At 41.5% G+C, this 27,199-nt stretch overlaps 1 protein-coding gene across 1 annotated transcript in view; it reads left to right on the top strand.

Moving 5' to 3' along the window:
• The first annotated feature begins 17,078 nt into the window (after positions 1–17,078).
• The window catches only part of unc5ca (unc-5 netrin receptor Ca), a 176,181-nt gene continuing 166,060 nt past the window's right edge, over positions 17,079–27,199 (top strand). Inside the window, exon 1 of the mRNA XM_070833638.1 lies at positions 17,079–17,196. Coding sequence (XP_070689739.1) covers positions 17,079–17,196 — 118 coding nt within the window. The remainder of the gene's footprint in view (positions 17,197–27,199) is intronic.

The following is a 27,199-nucleotide window of genomic DNA, read 5'->3' on the forward strand; positions in this document are numbered from 1 at the left end:
GCTTGAAAACGGAGGAACACCAGAGAGGAAAGAAAAGGTGGCTGATGCTCAAATTTTAGTGGAAGACTACAGATCAGTGGACTGGTTGTAAGAGATTTGGGATTTGATCCCCTGTCAAGTCATTTCACAGTCTTAAAAACTGGGACTCTGGGTGGCACAGTGTTAAAGGAGGTGTTAAAGGAGAGCTAAGCCTCTATGAGACACTGGCGTCCTGTCCAGAGGGTTGCTTCACTCCACACAAACAGGAGGAAACATCCTGACTCTTGGCGCAACATGGCTTGAATAAAACATACATATTTTAGAAAACATTGTGCGGGGACTCACGATGAATGGTTTGCTTTAAATGGCCATGAAATCAGGATGACAGAGGAAGGAGGGAGTTGAGTAGGCGAGGGGGAAATAGGGATGGAGATGTGTAGGCGGAAGTGAGGACATACAGGAGAAGAAGAGCGTGGAGAGAGAGAGGGTTGAAGGAATTGGAGGTGAGAAGAAAGAGAAAAGACGGAAGAGAAAACACCGGAGAAAGTCATGGAGGAGAGAGGAGGGAAGAGAGTGGAGGAGGTGGAGAGAAAAATTGTCTGTGTCTGTGTGTGAGAGAAAGAGAAAGAAGAATACAGAGCTGTAGCCTTGCTCCAGGCTCCACATTTCTGTCAGCACTGGCATCTTTATCTGCTAAATGCACTTTTGATGCCTCGCCACATATGTTGCTGTAAATTACTTTTAAGACCCATATTAGATGATGAGGAAAATGTTACAGAGATGGGGGCAGGAGTGCCATGGTTTCGCCCTGGGTCTTTTTTAATGGAGGAGAGAAAGAGGGAGATTTCTGGCACCAGTTTGTCTTTGGTGTGTTGCTCACTGCTTTCTTCACTTTTCCTTCCTTCCTCTTCTCCCTCCTTCCTTCTTATATGTTTTGTCCTCTTTTTCCATACCTTCATTTCACTCATGTTCCCTTGTTACCCACCCCTCCTTCCCCTCTTCCATCCATGCGTGTTATGTATCCCTCCTCCCGTTGCCCTACATGCATGTAGATACTGGGTTTATCTCAGTTTTGGGTGTTATGGCTGGTAAAAGGAGAAATGCTGTGTTATTATTGCCATATTGTGAACAAGTGTGCAGAAGATAGCCTTGTGTGGGTGGTTTGATTTTGATAGAATCTTCCGTATTTTGAAGAGAAACAGCTGGTTTAATCAACAACTGTGCCTCCACACAGTGATACAGACTGAATGTACTCATACATATCTGTAGGAGGATGTTTTCCCATCAACCACTACATAGACAAGTCCTTAATAGAGCTTTTATTAAGTTGTAGTTTAAAGTGAATTTCAGAAAGTAAATCAACATCCTCATTCATCTCCCAGCATAATTTCTATTTGAAACAAAGCTGAAGTTCCTTTTGTGGATAATCTGTTGCTCATTTAGAATTTCCACTCTTCTTCTACTTGACATCTGCTGGTATTCAAGGCACCACAACACATGAAAGCCAGTATTTTCCTTCCATTATCAGTACAATTTTAGTTTGATAGATTGTTTTGAACTAAAAATTAGTATGACCTACTCACAGTATTTGTAATACAGTCGTCCCTCGCTATAACGTGGTTCACCTTTCGCGGCCTCGCTGTTTCGCGGATTTTTTCAGTGCAATTTTGCATGCTTTTTTTTTTACAGTGTATGAACGCGCATTGTGTTCTGCGTCCTGATTGGCTAAGGGACTGTAGACCAATGTCAATCAATCTCCTCCGTGCCGTGTCTCTGTATAGTACAGAATGCGTTCGGCTTGCCAAATTTACATAAATGTTCAATCGCTAGCAGTGTGACTTTTAAGTGCTGCCTGTTTGCAAGACAAACAAACAAGTCAAACAAGAGATACATGTGAGAAAATGTTAATGACTGTCTGAGAAAAGTGTATAAACTGTATGGTGAGGGGTTTTACAGCCTTAAAATATATATAATAATTATAAAACATGAAGCTGACTACTTCGCAGATTTCGCCTATTGCGGGTTATTTTTAGAACGTAACCCCCGCAATAAACGAGGGACCACTGTACTGCTTTTCCGCTGAAGTATTTAATTTCAGATTTTAAAATAAAGATGAACAACCCATATACTCACTAGAAACACACCTGGCATGCTATGTGCTATTTTACAGTCTAGTCATTTGAATTAGATTTCCTTGATACAGAGGCATTGAATGTGTGTTTTAGGGTATCTGAGAACAAGCTAATGGAACATTTTAGCTCCTGTAGCGAACATGGGGTTGTTAGTATGGCAGCGTTGGTGGAGACCATCGTAATTGCATCTAGCAGCTTGTCTCCTCCTGCAGACTAAACACTGCAATCTGCGGACACAGCATCCACACTGTGCTCCCGAGCGTCTTCAAAATACAGCAGGAAAAAAAAAAAAGGAATAAGTGAGGCTGCATTTAATGCTCCACTGCTTTTATCGTGGATGTTAGGCCAATCTGGAGCATCTTCTGTATTTATAGAAGTAAAGTCATTATACTATTCTTGTGCTGTAGCAATACAATTTAACAGCAAGCTAAAGCTCATCTACCAAATGACATGAAGTCACGACTCATCATGGTCTTCACTTTAACAAGATTACAAGCAGTGCAGTGTGAGACTACAAATAAAACACAATAATGATCCCAAATAAGTGATACTGCACATATGTATAATTAAGCAACATACTGCTACTGGTTTCCTTAATTACATAGACATATACCTGAGGAGTAAATCAAAGTAATATATAATATTACATTTTCTCATATTTCAATAGATCCTTTTGGCCAAGCTTCCATGCAAATCTACATGCTGATAAACATTATATTACGACTTCCACTGTAACTTTCTCAGCAGACTGGTAAATTCCCTATAATGAAGATTGAGATACAGATTGAGGTAATTCAATAATTTATCAAAACATTATAAGCATATGTGAAAAGAGAGGATGGTAGTGAATGCAGACCAGGATCAGCATGCATTTAAGGGAGAGAAAACGGCCTATTTCTTTTTACAGTCCATATGTGACTGCTACTTTTCCAGTTTATCAAAATAGTCACAAAATGAACAGGTGAGTGAAGTACTTTCAACATGACATCAGTCCTGTGTAACGCCTGAGTTTAATCCCTGATCTTTTCCAGACAGGAGAGGAACAACTTCTCTGGTAGACCTTATGTAACTGTTGCACAATCCTTTCATCACACTGACTTGTATTTAGCAGACCTGCCCTTCAAAAGTATTGAATGCCTCTGTGATGAGCGCCATAGGCCACTCATTTTACTGCTGCTTGTATGTTTCCCAGACAGAGCAAGTTCTGCTTGGTGGATGTCACATGGAGTTTTCTACCATTTGTGTCAGACCTTGTAGGGATGTAGTCACATCTTCAGCAATATCAGAACTGGTCTGCGAGATTCTGCAACACTTTCCATTTCAGTTGAATGGCTTGTTTCCTGATTCCCATGCGAGGGGCAACCATTTGTGTGAGTGACGTTGCAGGACTAAGTATGTGAAATGAGTCTGGGTCATTGACCACATGTGCACGAAATATGTTGATTATAGCCTAGACTGCTCATGCTGCGCACACACTTCTGCATGACAGGCACTGGTGTTCAGTCGTATTGTGAACGGGACGTAACGACAAGGTAGAGATGTGGTGTTGTCCATGTAAATATGATGGGATTTCATTCATCACTGTCTTGCAGAGTGTGTCAGAAAACCGCCCGCCCTCTAGCTCGCGGCATGTTTTAACACCGGTCAGGTCAGGTCAGAGTCACTCCTTGACGAAAAGGCCACTCTGCAGACCGCATGCTTTCAGGTAGGCCAGCGCAGGCAGGACTCCCTCCTCCCTTTGCCATGTTTTATCTACCGTACCATGTTTTATCTAATCCAAGACTGCACCATCGGGGCATTTGCCTCACCTACCAGCCCCCTGAGCACACCAAAGGAGAGCACAATAGGAAAGGAAACCAAAAAAACATAAAACACACACAACCACAACCCAGTAAATCAAAGTTGTTCTACATTGGTTCATTTTGTGTGCTTTTTTTTCTTCTTCAAAAAACACAGGTTGTTACCATTATAGAGAGGACTTGACCAGTGACACCTGGCAGATAGATTATCCTCAGAGCACAAGTACAGTAAAATTGTGCCATTTTATCCATGACACCAAAGCTTTACTATTCAACTTGTACAGACTCCATATAAAAAAAGCACAACAGCAGTTTTGATGGTGTTAATTAGTCCGAAAGTTCTAAATCACTGCTGAGTGAGATACACTGTCAATACAAAAATGTTACATGGAATTAATCCTTTAATTAAAACAAAAAAGAAGAAAATTACAGAACAGAAAAACACTAACTGCAGCTGGTAAGATTCAGCAGTCCACACCAAGCAGTAACACTAAAACATTTTGAATGGATATTCACCATGGCAATTGTTACAACCCTGGCTCACAGGTTGCAACAAGTGAGAGAGTTCACACAAAAGTTCCAGAAAAGATATTTATTTCCACCAAATAACTTAACAGAAATAGGCCCATTCAAACAAAAAAGGGCTCTGGCCATGTGGCCAGCCAGCAACCCAGCTCAGACAAAGAGAGAGGGCGAGAGAGAGAGCACAGACGGCCTTTTATATGCCTGGACCACACCTGCAGGTGTGGCCAGGCAAGTTGACGCCCACTTCTCCAGAGTCCGGCTGGAGAACAGGGAAGGAGACATCACAAGGCCGTCACACAATAAAACCATCAACCGTGTTTGACCCTGTCTTAAGTAATGCATTTGTTAAAGATTTCAGCAAAGCCGTATTCTCAATTACATCGAAGTCGACGAGTGATATGCAATTTTAGTCAAAGCATTCATTCACACAAAGTTTAAATGAATACTGGTATAATTTGTAACAAGCTCATTGTATAATGTTTTGCTATGCCACCTGCTACCCCATACAATACTTGCATAATTTCACAGCTGAAAAATATGGTACTATATGGCCATATATTGCAAACATACTGTATTTTGGGGTGTAGAATGTGCTAAGAAGTTATGTAGTAGGTTTTCCAATAAAACCATCCACAGGAGCTTATGGCTGACGCGTGTTTCCAAAAAAGGTGTGTCCTCCACAAAAGTTCCTCTTCTCACATTTATTGAACAAAATATACAAAAAATAGAAGACACGTTTTCTGTCCAGACACGGCTGTAAATATACACAAAACCTAAAAGGTCTCAGCTCGTTCCTAACACTTTCTCAACACGTAACACGGTTCCAACAAACACGGTCAGAAAAACCGTGAGCTCTTCTCGACTCTCTCGTCGTCTCTCACACAGTACCTAGCATCACAAAGATGTGCCTTTTCATCTGGGATTTACATGCGCCAATGACATGAAACTGGGATAATGATTTTGGATTACCCATCAGGCCATGTAACTAAATGAACTCTGGTGCAATTTCAGACGCTAAAGCCATTTTGGATTAGTACTCTTCTTCCTAAATACTTTATACATGCCTCCTGTGGGATTTATGGAAGCAGTGTAAGAGAGGAGAAACAACTGCAGTCCAGACTTCTCCTCCTCCAACCATTCCTGGGAGGCACATTTGATTATGTTCTCATTCTTTCTCTCTGTCACCCCCTGTTGCACTTTGTCCTGAGTTGGCATAGTTGTTCTGCCAAATTCTCATGAAATTAGGTTTTTATTACATTATTGGTGGTCTAAGGGTAAAGTGCTGGACTTCTTCAAAATCTTTTGTCAAACACTCAACTCAACACTCAAGCCCTGTAGATAAGGTGGCTTTAAAAATGTTACTTCATACATCATAATCAGCTTGAATGTATTAATACATCCATAAGAAGTGTTCAAGTTTGAAGTTCTCAAATCACTCAGGTATGTTCATATAACCAGCCAACATATGGCTATATACTGTATATTGCCTCAGTCTCAATCCTCTGCAAACTCATTAACGGGTGTTTTCATTGGTTTGTGCTTGCTAGAGTGCTCATCTCCTTGTAGGTTGTAGCTAAAAACTTCTAACCATAATGCCACTTAGGTTAACCAACACGCAACACATTTATCCAAAATATGGCAATGCTAGTTGCTTGCTATTTTAATCGTTACTATATTTGAAATTTGTGAACATTTTAAGTTTCAGTCACAGGTGAAAAGACATTTTAATCAAATTAATACATAGCAGAGCGTCTGTGAAAACTTCAGTGGTCTTGAGGTTTACAGGCTATGCCAGATTGATGATGGTCAAACAGCAGCTGAAAAGAGCTGTGAGGGATTTTATAAAGAGCTCAGGGGGTGACAGCTGAGTCGAGCTGACATGAACCCCGACCTTACACCTCTTTAGAATGTCAGCAAGCATGTGCACACGCTAACACACACAGGCATACCGCGCCCAGTGACTCTTAAACACACATGTATGTGCACACACAAGTGGAAGCTCTCTGTCCTCCTGCCTCACTTTCTTTCACTCTCTCACACACACACACACACATACACACTGAAACCTGCTTGTCTTTGAAAGCCGTGGCAGTAGCCACTAATGTGTTGCAGGGTCCCAGTAAGTAGCTGCAAACTGTTTTCTTTCATCTTCAGGGGAATAGATGAGGAGATAGGAGGACGGGGATGGAAATCATCAGGCAACCAGGCTGCCATCACATGAGCAACTCTTATCTCCAAAAAGCCAGGTTTTCAGGATCTCCCTTGTTTTCAGATAAACAGCAGCAGATTTCTTAGTTTTGTCTATTTTTCCCTGGGTTTTAAAATCTTTTCATGAAGGTGAAGTGTTATTAAATACAGAATATTCTGAGCGATATCGACTTTTAAGTCAAAGAAAGCAGAGGAATAATATTAAAAATGAATTTTGTTTTATAAAGTCTTGAGGCAAGTAAACAGGATATGGCGTACTTGCATAATGTTTCAATATTTCTCTGTTTATTAGGCCGCTGAATAAACAAATGGCCATGCACAACAAGCCTAACAGGTGTGAAAATATTTTAAATGAGCCAATAGGTGTAAATGTTTCTGAACAAATTTGAGTGTTAATGCCTCAGTAGGCAAATTCAAAGGAAAACAGAAAGACTAAGACTCAGCAACCTTCTCTCCTCCTTTGACCAACTACTAACTGAAGCAGTAAAAATCAGTTTTCGGCTCACTGACAAATAGCAAGGTTATGTTGCTTTAGAGTTCACCTCCACAGGTCAGAACTGAGAAAACGTATAGATAAAAATCCTTTTATTTGAAGGCAAAACTCATAACTCCTACATAGATGCTATTGACTAAACTTAAGTGGCACATCTTATTAAGTCATTATGTTATTATATATGTTTTCTTATCACCACATAGTCCACACCAGACAGCACTAGCAGACTGTCAGCTGAATAAATGTATTCCGTAGAGACGTGTCAGTGTCAATCGATTGTAAAAGTACATTATCTGACGCTCTTCATGCAGACTAATATCTATTTAAATATTCTCCTCACACATGGACGGACGAAGCACTTCTACACTCAGTCTTTCTCTCCTTTCCTCTCTTTTCTTGCTGTTGTCTCTTATCTTAAGCTCCGTTTGGGTTTTTTTGGGTTTTTTTTATTCTAAACATAATTTTGTCCCTTGCAGTCAAAAAGAGGATGCTGCAGCCGCCAACTCCTAATTATTTAATTACATCAATATTGGTCACTGCTGGAATCACAGTTGTAATTAAGTGTGATTTGAGGTTCCGGGAGTGTGCATGAATTAATAATGAGCTAATCAAAAAGCACTTGGGCTGATTGCCATTCATTGACAAAGAAAAAGAGGAAAGAAATTAATTGTTGTCTGTGTCTGGCACATTGAGCACATCTGCATCTGGCAGGGTCTCCACTGGTTTATTGTTTTCATTTGAAATCCTACAATTAACTCAGTTTTGAAAGTTAGCGTGATCAGAGTTTCATGGCCCTGTACAGCTCTTGAAGTCTTTTTAAAATCTACTGTGCATTAACAACAAGCATCAAGATGGTCGGTTTTCTGAAATTTTCTGTTGGACACACACACACACACACACACACACACACACACACAAAAAAAGTGTCATTTGAAAAAGTCTTTGAGTATTTCTCTGGGGAAATATGGCAGGAGAGATCTCACGCAAGTGATGGTGTGACATCGCTCTCAAAATGCCATTTTGTCTCCTAAAGCAACCTGCCGAAGCACATGATCAGAAAACATGCTCACGTCCTATTACAGGTAATAGCAAGAATATATCAAACCCTTCCAAACAGTACTGAGTGTGTGCAGCAGTAACGCAGGTAGAAATTACCTTTGTTGAGATTGGTTTTAGGGTTGAGGGTATAGGTTTAAAAGCCTAAACCCTTCACAAAGTCATTTACTGTATGTTGGCTGTTACACACCAGTTTAAATTCACCTTTAATTGAACAAGTGGTGTTAAATGCTCAAGTCACACCACTGCTATGGTGTGAACATTTCTAACACACAAATTCTTTGCTGACAAAAAGCTGCAAAGAAGAAAACAACAGATTTGGATGCCACCATTTGATGAGCATCTTCACACAAAGAAACAAAACAGAGATGAGTTCCTTGAAAAACAGAAAACTGAAAAGTACATAAACACTGTTAGATAAACTCATGTATTTTCAAATAATATTACACGTCACAGCATCAGAAACAGGTTTTTATTCGGGTTTCTTGACTGACTGTCTGAGGTTCAGTAATAAAATTCTTCATAGTGTGGATGCCGCAATGAAGTGGGACCACCCACTGGCCTATGGTTGGGTGGCATATTCTGGTTGGCAGTACAGGCAGATGGTGGGTATATAGCCCCCTTTTGCATGACAGAGCTGGATCTGTCAAATGGCTGTGGTGTGACAGAGAATGTTGTTTGGCAACGACTCTGCGGCCTCCTCTTATGAGGTTTCAAAGACTCCCACTACAAAATGGATCCTTATTTTGAATGTAAAATAATTTCTTCTTCTCAAGTTGTTTGGTCAGAAGAACCAAAGTTAACAACCTTAACTTTTTAGTGTTACTGGTCCGAGGAACTGTTGAAGTAAAACCCAAGGATTGCAACTTTTGCTTCAGTTTTTCTGTGGGATGCCCTGAATCTTCCTGTCTCGTCTTCTGAACGTGGATCACTCCTGGCTTACCAATCCTGTCTCCTAGAGACTATTTTTGTATAAATTCTAAATTGTTTTTTATAATTAGGTTTTGGTTATAAATGTAATTACTGCCTTGATTATGTTCAGGGACAACGGTAGCTTCAGTGAATGAAACACTACATTCATGTACCATGCTGGAGTGGCAGGGGGAGGTAGTCTGGTTGGATGGCAAGCATACAAAGTGCAGAACTGTGACACCAGAATCTGAGGTTCACGTCCAGGTGTTACGGCCAGAAGCACACCCAAGAAGACGGACTCAAATGCTTGACGCGAGGCAAACAGATGGTAAAAAGGTGAAGTTAATTGTTGGACAGAGGAAGAACAACAAAGACAAGGCACCAACAAACAGACACGATCTAAAATACTTACTACAGATTCTACCTGACTAGACTCGAGAACTCTCAACTAGATACTAACACTGACTTAGATTGCTGGAACGCTTGACACAACGATCTGGCACAGAAACTAACACCAGGCTCCTATCTGTGGTTAAGTTTAGAATTAGAATCAGGATCAGAATCAGAATTACTTTAAGGCAGAACTAACCAAGGCACTTTGGTTAAAGGGATAGTTCAATTTTTTTAAGTGGGGTTGTATGAGGTACTTAAACATAGTGTATTACCTACTAGATTGCCGTCAGCACATCCCCAGTTTGGAGAGGCAGACAGGCACACTTGTATGGATAATAAGCAATGTACTTCTGTGGACGAGGTCAGCAGAAAACTGTATTTCACCCAACTAAACAGGCCCACATAAAAAAGATAATAATAATAATATCACTGTAAGTGGCTTCTATATTTGGAATGTTTACTCCACTTAACATTGCCATCAGATAGCCTTTTTCATCTGGGAACTCATGCAGTTGTATTGCTCTGTGCTTCCTTCAAATGCTGCTAGACTCCATTGAAAAAAAACAGTAATTTTACCTTGCAGAACACAGGAGTGTCTACCAAAGCCTTGATAGGTTAGTTTGTTTGTTTTATTTTGTGTCTGTGGTGTTTTAAATGGTTGAGACCTGGAATACATTCAATGTCTGCAGAGAACCAACACTTCATCTTCATTGTCCTGATTGTGATTGTAAGCACCTTAAATTCTTTCTGTTTTCGAGAAAACAATGAATCAAATGATGGTGGATTTTTTTCTGGATTAGTTCCATCCTAAAGGCTGGAGATTTGGACCCTGACTATGTTTTAAGATTTCCTTGACGATGGCTTACCATTACGTAAATTCCCCGTCACCACTATTAGAGAGGGTGTGTTCTACATCAGATAATATTGAATGAAGCATATCCCGGACACAGCATTTTCTGGCAGAGGGAAATATTTAGCAACACATTCTCTTGGACCCAAAATGTGCTGGAAGACATATTTTAGTTCAATAGCTGGCAGATCATTCACAGAAGAAATCTGTTATGGTTTTGTCCCTGTCCATGTTTGCTTCACCACACTATTGAGATGTGATCAAGTTTGTGTGGCTGTTGCTTTGCCTTTTTGTTACTTCAAAAAAGGATGTTAATTAATTAATTAAACCATGATGCTTACCTGCCTCTATCCATTTATTCTTCATCAGTGCATAGTATAGGTGCAGTATCACTTTACCATGACAGTCTATACAGCATAGATGCTCTGTGAAGTTTTTTTTTTTTTACATTGGTTAGCCATCACCACTTTGTCAGCTTGGACCAGGAACTCCCACAGGATATTAGCTTGGTCATTTCAACCACGTTGGGAGGTGTCTTCCATTCTGACTATGGGACTTCTGGCCCGTTCTCTGTGCAGATGTTCCTGTTCACTGTGCCACCCAATGGGTTAATAGTGTCCCATGTACTCTGATCCTGCTGGCATCTTACACCCTTATTATATGCTGACCTATTTCAGGAGCATCTTTGCACAGCATGCACCTGGATCCGGTCTGGTGTGGTAGACCCGGCCTCGATGGATCTTGTACTAAGTGCCTGCTCTTGTGCTGCCATAATTAGTGCTTCTGTGCTGTCCTTTAACCCAGCCTTTTCCAGCCACTGGTATGATTTCTTTATCAGTCACTTCTTCTGTCTGTTGGTGGTACATGCCTGGGGTACCGGAATCAAATTCCAAAATACAGCTGATTCTGATATACATGTGCACACATATCAGTTGTTATAGTTAAATTGTGCCACACTGTCTCACAAGTATCCATTCAAAGAATGCCACTTCATCTTTAAGCATTAATAGAAATACTTGACATTTCCTCAGAGAGTTACTTGACTTGTTCAGTGTGAATTCCAACATAACTGACTTAATGTTCTTGACTGACAAGAGTTGAATTTCTTTAATAAAGCCTGCTTTGTTACTTGCCTGCTAGTGTCTGTCTGCCTTCCTGCCTTTTACCATCACTTGCCTTGTTGTCCACTTTGTTTCTCATGTGTCAGGGTCCTATACCCTCGCTTTGTTAATTTCCTTTTCTAAAATATCTATTTAATAAAACTGGTTTCCCTACAGTGTCCCCCTTATAGGAGTTTTATTGGCCTTCATGTTTAATTATCACATATGAAATAAGATGTATTGGACTATGTCACGGAATGATGAAGTTGAAAAGAGTCCAACTCACAATCAAGAAATGAACATTACATTGATTTTTTTTAAATGCTTTGTCCCGTAATGCTTGTATCTTTAGGCCATTACACAGATTGTAGTTATGTAAACAAATAAAACTACAAACAGCATTATTTTTTATCATAAATGTGTAATACACTCTTTACTGCCTATGAGGTCACATGCTGAGTGGGATTTTCAATTATATTATCGTAGCCACAGCATTTTGTATTTCCTGCTAAATCCTCCAAAGTGAGTCTGTGTGTATGAGTGTGTGTCTGTCTATCGGGAAACAATTCAATTTAATGACTCTCCGTCTGTCCATCTGTCTGTCTGGATAAATTTCTTGATTCACTTTTGTTCCCACGGTGATGTTGCACCCAGCGTATGGGACACAGCACAGGTCATACAGAGCCATCTAGGGAATGAGATTGTCAGTACTCATCACCCAACAACCTGCCAAACAGCTAAAATCAAAAGTGATCTGAATGGATTGATATTATGGCAGTGTGCTTTGCAATAGACGGTTACGGGACACACACATATAAACGTGCGTCAGCAGACACGTGCAAACTCCAGCCTGAAAGACATGATTCACAAGTCTAATTTTCTCCATCTCAAAATAACACACAAATAAATCCTCCTACCAACACTCACTCACATCTAGGTGTACCACCTGTGCCCCTCCTCTCCCTCACCACTCCTCTCTAATCCACTTGAATGTAGCTGGATATTAGATTAGAAAGTTATAGATGTGATTATTCGTCCCTGGGCACAGCCATCTATTCGCTGATTAAAACGTGAACTGGGAGACATTATGTAACTGCTTAAAGAGATTAAGCCTAGTCACCCCTGTGGGGGCCTGCTTTCTGTTTTAACATACAATAGAGATAGCACAGGAGATGGAACACATGATGGCATGTTAGTTATACCACCTACAGCTAGCCAAATGGAAGAGTAGAAGAGTGACAAAAGACTAATGTTAAGAGAGGGGAGACTGACAATGTGAGCTTGTTGCAAGTTTAACTTTCCAAGGAATTGAGTGTCTCTTTCAATACCTTCAGTTAGTGAGTGGAAGGCAGCAAGTGATTGGCTCCTCTCAACACACATATGAAAATGTAACTTCTCTTTTGGTTTTCTAGACATACAGAACAGGTTTTAGACATCAGCATGACTCGTAGAAACTTAGCACATCAGACAAAATAGTTCAGCAATCTGAAGCAAAAAATTAAATTGACTAAATTGTGTTTGGAAGCCATGTGTACTGATGTCAATATTGTTTTTAGTTTTTTGCTTAAGCCTGTGGCAAAATTTCTGTTACTCCTAGAGGAGAAAACAAGTGAACATCGTGCTCCACCCTGGCAAAATTGGACTGGTTGAATAATGACTTCAACTTTAACATTCATGAGCAACATGCTGGTTGCCCATCGGGAACCCTCTGTCTGTCAGGAGTAGAGCACTGAACTTTTCAAAAAGTATAATCAAATGAAAATAGACTATAAAAAGATAAATGATTATGTGAATGCAAATTTCTTTACAGTGCACCTCCACTTTGTGATGTGGGGTGTGGATCCAGACTTCCAGATTTTTTATTTCTTAAATTATGCATTTCATCTGATTACAAGGCCAGGAATAATGGAGTTTGTTTTAATGAAGTTTGCTTGTAAATAATGCCTGCTTGGTTTAATTAGTTACTTAACACTGCACTTTCACATCCAGATTGTGGTGAACCAACAGAAGGGGTAGGTTAATGTTATTTTTTCCCCCAGAAACCTGTCATAACCAGTTTCAGAAAAGTATTTTAAGACTTCCACATTCTGGAAAGACTGGAACCAGGGGAGAACAGCTAGCCTGCCTCTGTCCAAAGCACCTTTAGACTGTAATGTAAAAACGACAAGTTGTAGTTTTACGTGGACTGTCCTTTAGGTTCCTCTGGTTGCCTGGCAACCTAGTGCTGGTGACAAGACTCCAGGAAGTCAGTGTGCCCAGCCAGACACAAGGGTGGTATCAGTCTTCTCATCTAACTCTTGGAACGAAAGCACTCAAGCACATTTCCCAAAGGGGGGAACTATTCCTTTAAGAACTATCAAAACAAATGTCTATTTTGAAAATAACTATGGCATAATAATAATAAGGATGTGCCACAATAGAGTACACTGCCAACAGTAGACTATTGATATAAAAATGGAACAAGAACCTTTTTTGTTTAATTAGGACTGTATATCATAAAAAGCTTTCCTTTCACCCTCTGCATTATCAAGGTGGTGATATCCTCTAACGTCTTCGTCTGCACTGCCTTCCTTCTCCCCCTCTCATTATAGCTGTGTCTTTGATGCTATGGGTTACAGGCACAGGCAAACCAATGGGAAAATATGTTCAGCTTTATAGTTACCGGATTTCTATCTCTGTAATGATGATAAACATGATGATAAAGCGATGTCGTATTGTCTTTGATGATCCTAAGAAAAGAAGAAATGGGGGCCATGTGACAAACTCTTCTGGGAGTTTAGTGAAAAGTAGAGCTGGTGGGTTCTGGGACAGATAGGGCAGCGCACACACACGCACACACACACACACACACACACACAGACAGACAGACAGACACACTGTAATCTCTATTCTCTTAGTTTAAGTGGAGGAGTGATTGAGCATGCCCATTCTCAGGAAATAATCCAAACTGAGGAAAGTGAGGAGGAGGAACCAGATTTACATTGAATATTTAGAATAACTGCTAAATTAGCCTGTCTACATTTTCATGAGTATGAGGTTGTATGCAGAATGTTAAGTGGGCCTGACCTACAAAAAGCCTTGTCCTGCTAAACTCACATTTGAACTGACCAACAGGCTAAAACATTTGCATTTGACACTGTTCAATGTTTCTTGAGCTGCCAGTTTGGAAAACATGTAAATAATATACATTCTGCAAGTATTTGGTAATAATTCAACAAACAAATTCATATTTTAACCTAATGATAGTGCTAGATGAAAAGTAAATGAATCACCAAAGTTATACGGTTCATCTCGAGGGGGATATGAATGTGTGTATGGCAGTCTATCAACTGTTTTTAATACATTTCACTCAAAATCACGTCACAGTGGCACTAGAGGGAAAATCAGGGGGTCACCAAAATCAATAGGATTCATCCTCTGGGGAACATGAATGTTGTGCAAAATTTCATGGCAGTCCATTTAGTTGTTGAGGTATTTTGGTCTGGACCAAAGTGGTGGACTGAGTGACATTGCCAGTGTCCCCACAAAACACTTAGAAGTTATTGAGTTTTAAAATCTTAAGGGATCTGGTAAAACACTGTTTCGATGAAAACTCTTCAGGAAGAGGAGGCAAATATCACTAGATGCATTTAGCTGTTGTGCTTTGGTTAGAGTTGAACTTATTGGGGCGTGAACAGTGTAAATAAAGATTTCTGTTTTAAAATGCATTTTAACCTAAATACTTTACTTGAATATTACAGTGTATCTAAAGCACGTGTGTTGTGTGACCACACAGACCTGTGAAAACCCCTTTGCCATTGACTGTTGCTAGTGTAAGTGCTGATCCATATCCAAGTGTGCCATATGTTTCTTGTGTAACTTATTGCTTTCCCATTCCCAATAAAGTGGCAGAATAAAAAGGCTTTTACAGGTCCCTGCGGGTAGCAGCTACTTCCAGTGGTAGTCACTGAGCTGTGGGGCTGCTGTGGTGACAAATGGCACCAAGCACATATTTTACTATTGCCATTTACAATGCATGATCCAGGCTGTGGTGCTCAAATGACTGTGCAGCAACACTAGCGAGAGTTATGTTAGCGGGAAGAATGTGTGGGTGTACTGCAAACACACATACAAATGTGTATTGAGCTTGTTTTGAGTTTATCCATCAGCCTTAAATATTTATCTTTTTCTTGAGTAGTCCGACATTTCAAGGTGACAGAGTGGTAACACAGTGGGAGTAGATGGTTTAAAAAAAAAAGACGTATATCATATCTGATTGTACTTTTGCAAAGATGACAAGTGCAAACCAAAATTTAGATGTATTTCCACTATAGTGTTGAAGTAAACATGTGGAACTGTGGGATCAGTGCAGTAAAACACACATGTGGTCACCATGTTTGTGGAGGATATGGCTACATGATTTTAAATTTAGCTGGAAAGATAATTTTTACAGGCGATTACTTGGATGTGGTGGCAGCGAAGGGCAACTTGTCAGCCATTCAGTCTTGGTACATTTGAACAAATTGCTGTATTCATATCTGTGTTATATTATCTTTCCCCAGTAACCTACTTTAATGCAATGCACATGATGGTAAATGTACATTAGCAAGGCGAGTGACCTCCATTTGATGGCCATTATGTACTTACTGCACACAATCACGGAAATAAATGAAACCAATTCTAAAGTTTTATCATAATGTTTATAAAAGTCTACATTTATCCAAGGTCACATCGTGTAGCTTTTATGTAAGTGTACCCTGGCTTCAATAAAGAGGATGAACTCTTTCGTGGAGATTTCTCACTACACCCGTGTGCAGGTCCAGCGGACGTGGCCGTCAGGGGGCAGACATCTCTCTCGGAGAAAGCGTGGCTCCCTGGTTTATTCCACATCGGCTGCAATTACAAGCGCGCACATGCTCGGACACGCGCCAAATGAATATATAGATTCAATGAATTAGAAAAAAGGAGCCACAACATACCCAAGTCATACAAATGCACCAGGGGATAAAAAAAATGCACAAGAAAGTAAAAATAAAACGTGAACTAGAACTCCAGAGGTCTGTGGTGAGGTCATTTTAAAGCTCTGATATAGTCCGAAGAGAGAGGGAGTTAATACACTTCACCCTGAACGCACCACACAACAGAAACATTCCTATTCAGTCAGATGATCTTTGAGTGAGATTTTTAAATTTCTCTCTTTTTTTTTTTTTTTTTTTACGGATTCTTAAAGTACGAAAGAGGAGTGAGAAGAAAGAGGGAGGCAGAGTGAAGGAGAAATGGAGAAACAGAGACTAGTACGGTAGCCAGAGGGCGGTGGCATTTCTCTCTGCGTAAACGGAGAGAGCGCACGGAGGGGAGAGCAGAGCTTCGTGGCGAGGCAGCGGTGCCGCTGACACGAGTGAAGGGACCCCGTGGTCATTCCCACCACCTCTCTCTCTCTCTCTCTCTCTCTCTTCTCGCAGCTCAACCTGCGCCTTTTCACACGGACTTGGACATCGGGACTGGAGGCTGTACACCTACCCACCTTTGTCGGTTTTGAACTCGTTTGATTCAATCAGCAGACCCGTGGTGGAGGGGTGGGGGGGTTCTCGTTTCCCCCACCGAGGACCGAGGAGTTTTGTGTTGTTTTATGCGTTTTGCGCGTTGCTCGTGATGGGCAAAAGTGGACAGAGAAGTGGAATAGGACGCGGGGGGTTCAGCTTGGCGAGGATGTGCGCCACGCCGGGGTTCCTGGTCCTCCTGGTACTCGTACACCGAGGAGTCGCCCAAGGTAAGGCTGGAGAGCGCGTCTTCTTTCGGATCTTTTTAATGCACCTTAATTGTTTCAAAGCCATGAAAGCTTCCCCTCATCGCAGAGATGCGGCTGTTGGGTCGAGGCTGCACGCGTGTTAGTGGACGGGGAGGCAGAAGTGGGTCCTGCCGAGAAGGGTGACTTTTTAATGTGCCACATTCGCGTTTAAACGGAGCTGATGCTGATGAGTGGATGCTTTACAGGGTCCTGAGGTGTAAAGCATGGATCCCCGCGCGTTTCCCGGCAAAACTCGCAGCACACATTTCCCTGCGAAAAAGGTCTAATTAAAAAGGGAAAGCTGAAATTAAAAAGGCCGACTAATGTGTGAGAAAATGCGGTCTTGATCGCCACTGGCAACCAGATAAATACAAATGTGAGTGCGAAAACTCCGCAGGAACACTTCAGGCTTCTGTCGGAATTGAAAATTGCAGCGATTTTTCGTCAGGACCAGTTTTCAGTTATAAATTGGTAAATCAACTCCGATGTTGCAGTTAAATTCAGGTGAAAACTGTGAAGGACAAGAGTCGGGAGTCCACGATTAGGCGACTAATGTCTCATTGCAGAGCACTTCGCAATGTGTCGGCGACGCTTCACTGCTTTGATTGGAAAATTGATCAGAAGTCACAAACACTCAGAGCCGCCTGAAGCCCACAGGCAATTATACAAACCTCACCAGAACAGCCTGGAGCCCACTGAAGAAATGTGCTGCACACATCATGAAAATAAAACCTTTCCAACATCATCAACTTGGCATCATTATGAGGGAACCCAAGCTGAGCTCACCATGTATGAATATCTTAAATACTATGCTGTGGAAATGATAAGGTGTTGTGTTTTAGTGGCTCTATAAGCCCCCTGGTGAAGCATAACAGGAATATTAAAGTAATATTTCTGAAGAGTGACGTGCAGCCACGCAGCTGCCTGGTGTCTGTGGAAGATATCACAGGTCACAGGCTGAATTAAACCCAAACAACCAATCGAACTTTACGCCTTTTTAAAAGACATTTTATTTTCATTTTAGAACTGAGATTTACAGTGTAATCGGCTGCTCCTCAGAAATGCTGGAAGGAGAAAAGGGCAACATCTTTCTCTCACACACACACACACACACTCCCCATGACCTTCTTGGGGAGAACTTGTTAATGTTCATCCAAAAGCATTAATGTCCAACCCCTGTGTTGTTTTACCAAGCTGCTTAATTCTCCACATTTTCAGCATATGGCCTGAGTAACCTGTAGGAAGTTTGACCTCATCACAGGCACTTATGGTGGATTTAATACCCTATTAAAGTCAATATTCTAATATCCTATCAGGACTCGGTGCTACTTTGATCTTTATCCTCCATTATGCAACTTATATTCCACTTGAAAGCCACTTAAAGGATTCAGTAACTTGTCTACTCTGCACCAGAATGTAGTCAGTAAATTGGTATCGACAAAACTGATTGGTGAAGGGTTTTTGTGCCTAGTTTGGGCAGTAATCGGACATGATGTTGCTGCCACCTTTCTCTCGTTGCCCTGGGGAACACCGTATCTGCAGCACCCACCATATATTCGTTATGGCCTTTCTCTGTTGGTGTACTGTTAAATCAATACATTGCAATTTAGGGACAGGATCTGAGTAGGCTTTCGCCCACCTCTGATAATTTGCACGTTGCGACGACGTGACTCAATTTAACTTTGGTAAAGAAATCTGATAATTGGAAGCTAAAATTGTCGATGCTTCTCAGGCAGACGAGAGTGCAGTTTTTCCCTCCCTCTGCTCCACTTTTGTAAAAGTTTATATCTCTCTGATTTTCCTCTACCTCCTAGTTTTGGCTCGTCTGTTTATGTTCCTGCCTGTTATTTCTCTGTTCCAAACAACTTGACTCGTGTCTCTGAAGTTGGTTCTTTGTGTGCGAGGAGTCACTTCATTAGTTGTTCTATTGAATGGGGCAAAACACACAAACACATTGACCTAACTGTGGGGGAGTGGGCTGCTTTGTGTACATAGCTGATCCTCTCAGTGCTGGATTTAATTCCCAGTCCATTCAGGTAGAGATCTTCCTTCAGATGACAAACTCTGTCTGAATTTTGCCTTTGAATGGGAAACACAAATAGTAGTTTTAACCAAATAACTCTGTTAATGCGTCATTGGGTGTGTTTTGGGCAGTTGTTGCCTCCAGTTTACCTCCACTGTGGAATATGTGGTTTTGTAAGTAAAATTTTTTGTTTGTTTTGTTTTAAATCCATTGTGAATTTCACACAAAATTAATGAAATCCAAGTCTTCCTGCTTTACATTCAGGTCTCTGGTCTTATATATATTCTATGGTCCTGATTTTAACAGTTACTCATTTATTCTGGTATGTATATATCTTTCTCCTAGCTTTGCCGAGCTATAGAAACTGTGTTACGCTATGGAAAGATCTCTTGCACGCTTGTGCGCACACACTACAATGAGAGGAGAGCGTTAGCTGAGATACTCTCATGCCAGTTTGAGTGCATGTCTCAGCCTTCCAGCTAAGCCCCACCCTCAACCCTCTTGGCCTATTAAAAAGCCATTAGCTAAGCCCCCTTACATTTGATCTGGAATGAATGGGTGTCAAGATCACTCTACAAAGTTTGAAAAGTCCCATTGTTTATTATGATGACTAAGCTGCTGTATGCCCAGGTTCTACACCTCAGCTGCTACGTGATGTTAGTCTGAAACAATTGGTGTTTCTGCCTCACACAGCTCCTGCCGTCACAGGCATTTTAGATGCCTTTTTGTCTGTTGGGCTCTGGTTACAGACGTTTATATTTCTGTGGTTTGTTCTGTTTCAGCTCTGAGGCACAAATTTAAGTCACACTTTTATTCAAGGATACTTTTCACTTCATGTGTGCATATATACATGTATATTCGCCTGTGCAGGGGGTGTTCGTGTGTAGGTGTGCATGTGTGAACCAGGTGGTGGTGTAAAGATGTACTGAAACCCAAGGTTTGTGTGTGTGTGTTCATTCATTTGGCAGCATAGGGATGTTCTCAGAGAACCCCTGTGGTGTGTGTGTGTGTGTTTGTGTGCGAGTGTGTTCCCAGAATATCTATACATGGGAGATTGTGTGATTTTGTACATGTGTGTATCAACTTGGCGTTAAATCAGTGCTCCAGCAGAGCTCACATGGTGTTTCGTTTGTGTGTGTGTGCGTGTGTGTTTTCACACTTGGCATTATGATATTGCCAGAGCTCCCATGCTGTCCCCCATTATGCTCTGATCCTGTCCCATGGTGCACTGCAGCCATCCAGGGTTCAGTGCTTGTAGGGGGACAGCTGGGAATTATTTGAGCTAAATAGGCCAATTTGATTGGTTGCCCTACTCCAGCCAGTGCAATGCGATTGGCCGAGCAGGTTTTATGTGGTAAATTTGATGCTTTTTCTGTATCAGAGCAAGAGAGGGAGAAGGATGAATGGACGAGGAAGGGAGAGATCTCTCTGGGTGGTTTGTACCAGCTTTGATCACTCCACTAGGACTTGACAAGCTGACTGACTGCCACACACACACACACACACACACACACACACACACACACACACACACACACACAGCAAGATATTTCTCCGGTCAAACAATGCTGCATTCTGTCTGCATTCTATGTATGTGTGTGTGTATGTGAATGTGTACTAATGCGTGTATGTGTGAGTGCTTGGACAGGCGTTCACGTGTGTGTGTGTGTGTGAAAGGAAGTCTTTGACTGTGTCTGGGGTTGTTTTGTGTAGAAGACCCTCCTGCTAACAGCAGCCCAGTGATGGCAGATTTCTCTCTCACCCTTTCTTAAATGTTTTATCCTTGCTTACTCATTTGTACATTTAATAGACTCTTACTTTAAGTGTGACTGGTGATGAGGCATTTTTCCACCCACCTTTTTTGCTATCCTTTCAGTCTGCGTCCTCTGTTAGCTGCTGAATGGGCTGTACAGACCTTTTTTTCCCCTCCTTGTCTGTGGCCTTGTATGTTCATACATTCACTCAGCAGATTTTATGTTGGGCTGTGAAAATGCTGGACCTTGTCTGTCCATCTACAGCTATGCGGATTTTATATGTGGCTTACTTGGAACATATAGCAATTACAGCTTGACCCACGACAAGAATCAAGAAGCTGAGTGTGGGTTGTTTGTGTAGCAGCAGAGAACTTTGCAGGCATGTTTCCCTTTGAGTGAAGCAGAGATGAAAATCAGTTTTAAAGGTGCAACTGTGGTTTTTCAAAAGGCTGCGTCGACAAACTGCGTCACACCATTTACTATCTCTCACTCTCGGCAGGGGAAAACCCAGGATGGAACATAAGTGTGTGTGTGTGAGTCCGACTGTGTGTGCTTGTGTCTGTGAGTGTGAGACAAGAGGAAAAGAAAGGAGAAGCAAAATGTTCTAAAAGTGATTCTTAACGTCTCCTGCTGTTAGGCCTAATTCCTTCTAGAGTTTCATGTAAAGATCTGGAATTATGAATTTTTCATGGCCTGCGAAACCTAAGGCCTCATTTGGGGCTCTTGTTTCCAGGCTTTTTGTTTTAGTTAGTTGTGTGTGTGTGTGGTGGGGGGCGGATGTTCTGGGAGAACGCCGCTTGTTCTCAATCAATGGCCTACTATATAGTTCCCACTGGTCCCATGCAGTCCTGCACTGCAAGAAATGATAAGCCTGTTTTCATGTTTTTAATCACAGCTTTAAATGAACACTTCATTATCTTTAAAGTTATATTATTACACTATGCTGCGAGATAAGACACATTAAGAAACGCTATGGAATATTGTAGTAAATGGGCCGCTAGATCATCCATCCATCCATTATCGCAGTACCGCTTATCCGTCAGGGTCGCGGGGGAGCTGGAGCCAATCCCAGCTGACTTTGGGTGAGACCACTAGATCATAATCATTGTAAAAAAAAATAAATAAAAAAGTAACATTATCATGGGATAGATAAAAGTTCTTATTTGTCATTACAGTCGACAGAAAAAAGATATTATTTTGGAAAAGCTAAATCTAAGATGACTTCTCTTGCTGATATTTTTTAGAGCCTACCACAACGAGAAACTGGGTGTTTTTGATTCCCATAATATCCAGTTGGGCTCATGAATTGACGCCACCGAGTGCCAGGCCGCAGAGTTTTGTTCTGGTGTCCATCGTCTCAATTCCTCTTTCCTCTTTTGTCCCCATTTCTCGCTCTCTCTGACTCTAACTCTCTGACTCTCTGCACTGCTTTCTCACATTACCATCTGCTACCTCTGACATTCTGTTTGCCTCTCTCACTTTTACTGTAGCTTCCTTTTATTATTCTCTTCCTCTGTCACTGTCTCTCACCACTCTGTCCCTTTCTCTAGTTAGATTTACATTGTTTAATTAGAGTGTGGCCCAAACAGTGGACATATTGTTGTGCTTCTGGACGGAGCTCACAAGCAGCAGGACATTATGTGGTGCGTGTGTGTGTGTGTGTGTGTGTTTGGTCACAGAAACATGGTGGAAACTCATCAGTCAGCTTGCCTACACACACACGGGTCCAATACATATAGATGGAAGGCAAAAGGGAGGGAAAGAAGGAGGGAGACAGGTAGAGAAATGGAGCTCCACACCATGCCAGCTGCTCTCCATTGAAATCTCACCCTGCATCTCTTTGTTTTAAGGCCTTGCCTCTATCCACAGCCGGCAGCTTAGGCTTTTCATGGTCTATATATTCTTTTTATTTGATACCGTAAAACCTCCAGTAAATAGCACAGGCTGGTTTACTTGCTTCAAGAACAATGTGTAGCACACTGCGCCTATTGGAGACGAACGATTACCGCAGACACTTTTTTCCCCCCTGTGTGTGTGTGTGTGAAGAAACCAACTTCTGCCTTTAGAGCTTAATCCCCCTGTCCCTTCCCGTGTCTGTCTCTGATACTTTGTTTGGATTCGTGCCAAAGTACCAATCTGCCGCATCTCCAGATTTTTTGCTCATGGCTCTTTTATCAAAGACAGGCTGCACATTTTGGGATGTATGCATGGCTTTTACAGTATTATCACAGATTTCTGCAGTGCTCAACCATATGAGCTGCATTGCACAAGGCTCCTTAAACACTCTCACACACAAATGCAAAGATGAACGCAGACACATTTTTACATACGTGTGCCCTGTTTGAAAGAACAAGACCTTGAGTGCAGACACACGACTGGCAGATGGGTGCTGGATGCTTTGGCTGAGGGGTGTGTTTGTGTGTTGTGGAGCAAGAGAGTCTTATTTGTGTCACCATGAATATGTAATTAAGCTGCTATTGAGAAAAGACGACGTGCCACAACAGGGGGTCCACAAGGCTGGGACCCGGGCCCTTTTTGTTTCCGTTGAAAGCTTGTTGTGGGCATTGTCCTGTATAGAGAGGAGAGTGAGAGGAGGAGGAAAAAAGAAAGGTTAAGAGCAGGAACACGAGTGAGACTGAGAAATGGAGAAGAGAGCAAAAGAGAGAGAAGAAGGAGAGAAGAGAAACAACGAAAGGGGAAGGTGTTTTTCTCTTTTTATTTGTGGAGAATTTGACATTCACGCTCCTTTTCGATAGGAAACAAAGCTGCACTGTAAAAGCCCATTCAGCTCCTGGTTGAGTGTGGAGAGAGGATTGGAGAGAGGAGGAGAAGGAGGAGGGAGTGAGCACGCGGGCTGAGCAGAGTTGGGAAGCTGCCTGAAGGATTAGTCTTTCTCTTCTTCGTATCTTTCGCCACTACATTCTCTCTTCCTTTGTAACTCTCTTTTCCTTTCCCACTCTCCTTTCCACATCCCCCTTTTTAGCCATTTTTCTCCTCTCTTTCTTGCTCCCTCAATCCAACCCCTCCCTCCTTCACCCCTAACAGTAACTCTTTTTCCCCCCTGTCTCTCTCTTTCTGTGCCAAAACTGTCTGGTAATCTAGTGGCCCATCTGAAGGAATATGCAAAAACCTGAAACCATAATTACTATAATCACCACTGTAACTTTTTACCTCCTAGGCTTACGTCTGCACTTTGCACACGTGCATGCACGAGCACGCAAACACACAAGACTCATGCCTTTTTTGAAAGAGTACATTGTAGCTCTGTACGATGCCATGAAAAGGGGGATTTAGCATGTGTTGTAAAAGGGTTTCTGGTTGCCTGTTCTCCTGCTGTAGACGTGATGTAATTTACTGTACTGTACCTGGTTTAGGCTCAGGAAAAACAAGGTAGTAACACACACGCACCCACACACACACACAGGCAGGCAAAAAAGCACAGAAATGCTGTCGAATTCATTTGGTGTGTTGGGTATGGTCGGTACAAAGGCACTCGCACACAAACACACTTTACAATAGACATATATATGGTATGAAAAGTCCATTCACTTCTTTTGGCTCCACACTGGCTGTAATAAGGAACCCGGTATATTTTACTCCCCCGGTGACAAGATTACGTGTAAGCAGTTTGCTTTGATTCATTTGAACACAGCATTCTAAATGGCTAATGAATATAAGCAGAACTTTGCTGAGAGGGCACGTTTGTGTGTCCATTGTGTGTGTGTGTGTGTTTGGATGAAATATCACATTGTTATATTCCAGAATTATCCATGCACACTGCTTTTTTTTTCCGCTCCCCCAGAGGAGCACAGGTAGGAAGACTCTGTAGGTGGAGAGAGGAGAGAAAGGGGAGAGAATAATGCCTCTCCACAGTAAAAATCTTGCTTGTTTAAATCTTTTGTACTCTGGGGAAAAAAAGTGATCTTATAGGGGTGAAAAAGGCAGGGAATCAGAAAAGGCAGACAGAGCAATGAGCAAGTGGGAGGGAGAAAGATATAGTGACTTGGATATAGGGACAGCAAGCGCTGGAGCGAGATAGGGAAAGACTGCAGGGTTGGTAATTAATCACAGTTCTCAGACAGAGGGAAGAGACTTGATGAAACACAACTGTGAAAAAGGGATGAATGAATAATTTCACTCCGCTTGAAATTAGTCATGAGGGGGCTTTGGTTTTTGCATCACCCTCACTTTGAAATCTTTAGGCTTATGATAAGAGGTTTGGTCAGGTTAAGGGTTTAATTTGGGCCTCTAAAGGTCAGAGGTCATGAGACATAGACATGATCTAAATTAGCAGATTATGTCCGGTAGGGCAAAGTGTAAGTGGTTATTGGCCAGATAATGTGGACAAAAAACAGCAATGTCAACACTGTGAAAGTGTCCGTGGCTGTTGGCTATTTGTCACTAGAGCCAATACAAGAAGATACAGTGTCTGGCAGTTGAGCGGGTGGTGTACAGCGTTGACTTTTGATGTGTATTGTGGAAGACATACAGAAGTTTTCACAGTCCTGCACAAAAGGACAGTCTAGCTGCCTCTGCCTAAGGCTAAGTACTAAAACTGAAGTGTTAACACTGTAAAGCCCGGTTTTACTTTCCATGAATAGAGCTCCTCTGGACTGAAAACAGAGACATTAAAACAGAAAAGTCAGAAAAGTTATCTTTCCCTTGTCCAGCAGTCCATCAACAGTCAAAACAAAAGTTTGGTTTATGCTACACAGAGTGAAAAGTACCAGTTGTTTTTTTTTGTTTGCTTGATGAAAAATGTATCAGCTTATTGTCTGTGGGTTTGGTTGCCGTTGTTTCTGTATAAAAAGAGGTGAATTTATTCATCACTTGTTGCCCATGTTGGACATTGTTTTCCCGCAGGTTCTACTGAAACCGATGATGGTGTGCCTTTCATACCTTGCTTTATTGCATGTTTTTGAATGCCTTTGTTTGGTGAACAGCACTTGTTATGCAGGTACTTCTTTAGGGAAATCACTTTTAATATTGAGTGAAATGAGAAAAATGCAATATGAAAAAAACCTGACAGGTCACTCTAGAGTTGGTATCATATTGAAGGGGAAACGTACACAGACTGTGGACACTTCTTCTTAGGGCTGGGTATTGCTCCAAAATTGGTGATACTGGAACGTGTATCGATACCTTGTCTTCATTACAGTTTCCTGCTTTTTTCTATACCAATTTTATAAAACCCATTTTGACAAAAAGGAAATTACATTATACATCTCAGTACAAGTGTTGGGTCTTTTTTTCAGCTCCTTGGCAGTTTTACACACTCAAGGTTTCATAACATAAAGAATAAACCTATTTAGAACAGCTCTAAGTTGTATCAATACAAATGTATAATAGCCAGAATCGATCAGATTACCAGATGACTGTTTTACCTCTGCTGCCGTACAGTGCTAACAGGGCTTACTGGCTCAACCTTAAGCGGCCTTGGCAGGTACTGCTTGCTAGGGCATGCCTGGCCCATGTAGTGGGCAGTGGAGAGTGGTGGCTAATGTTTTCCCTGCAAAATCAGCTTGGATTAAAATGTGATCAGATATATACTTTATTTTTGATTTCGGCAAGCTTTAATTTGTTAATTTATCAGTTAAGGAACTAAAAGCCTTCATTCATAGACTTAAATTTCGAGGGTCAACTGTTTGCTACCAACTTTAATAAGCACTGAGTCAGCTGCTGGTGGAGATAATCAGATATTACTTTTTTGGAAAAACTGTTTCCAGAGAGGCTGAAATTAAATGGGGTGATGATGAGGTCAGTGGATTATGGCTTTAAAGTTGTTTCGAATGATTGAGAGATTTAAGATGTTCTCTCCTACAGTGTCTCACCAACCTCAGAGTGAAAGTCAGTTTTTATTATGGGTGCTCAACATTGTGACTCAGCAGTGCAGCTATAAAAGTACAGACCTACTGACTTGTTTTGTGCAGTTGTTTGTAGCATGTTTCAGCTGTGCTTTGTTTTCATCGATTCTCTCCCACACAGGTTTGTGTGTGTGTGTGTGTGTGTGTGTGTGTGTGTGTGTGTGTGTGTGTGTGTGTGTGTGTGTGTGTGTGTGCACATGTGTGTGCTCACTTGTTAGCTGTGCTGCTTTGAGCCCTCTGGCTCTCTGGGTTGTATTGTCTTACAACATTTATTGATGTTTATTATGAAAAAAACTTTGGATCGACCCTAAAAATCTCTCTCTTTCACTCTCTTTCTGACTCCC

This window comes from Pempheris klunzingeri, chromosome 7, assembly GCF_042242105.1.
Source record: "Pempheris klunzingeri isolate RE-2024b chromosome 7, fPemKlu1.hap1, whole genome shotgun sequence".
Lineage (NCBI taxonomy): Eukaryota > Metazoa > Chordata > Actinopteri > Acropomatiformes > Pempheridae > Pempheris > Pempheris klunzingeri.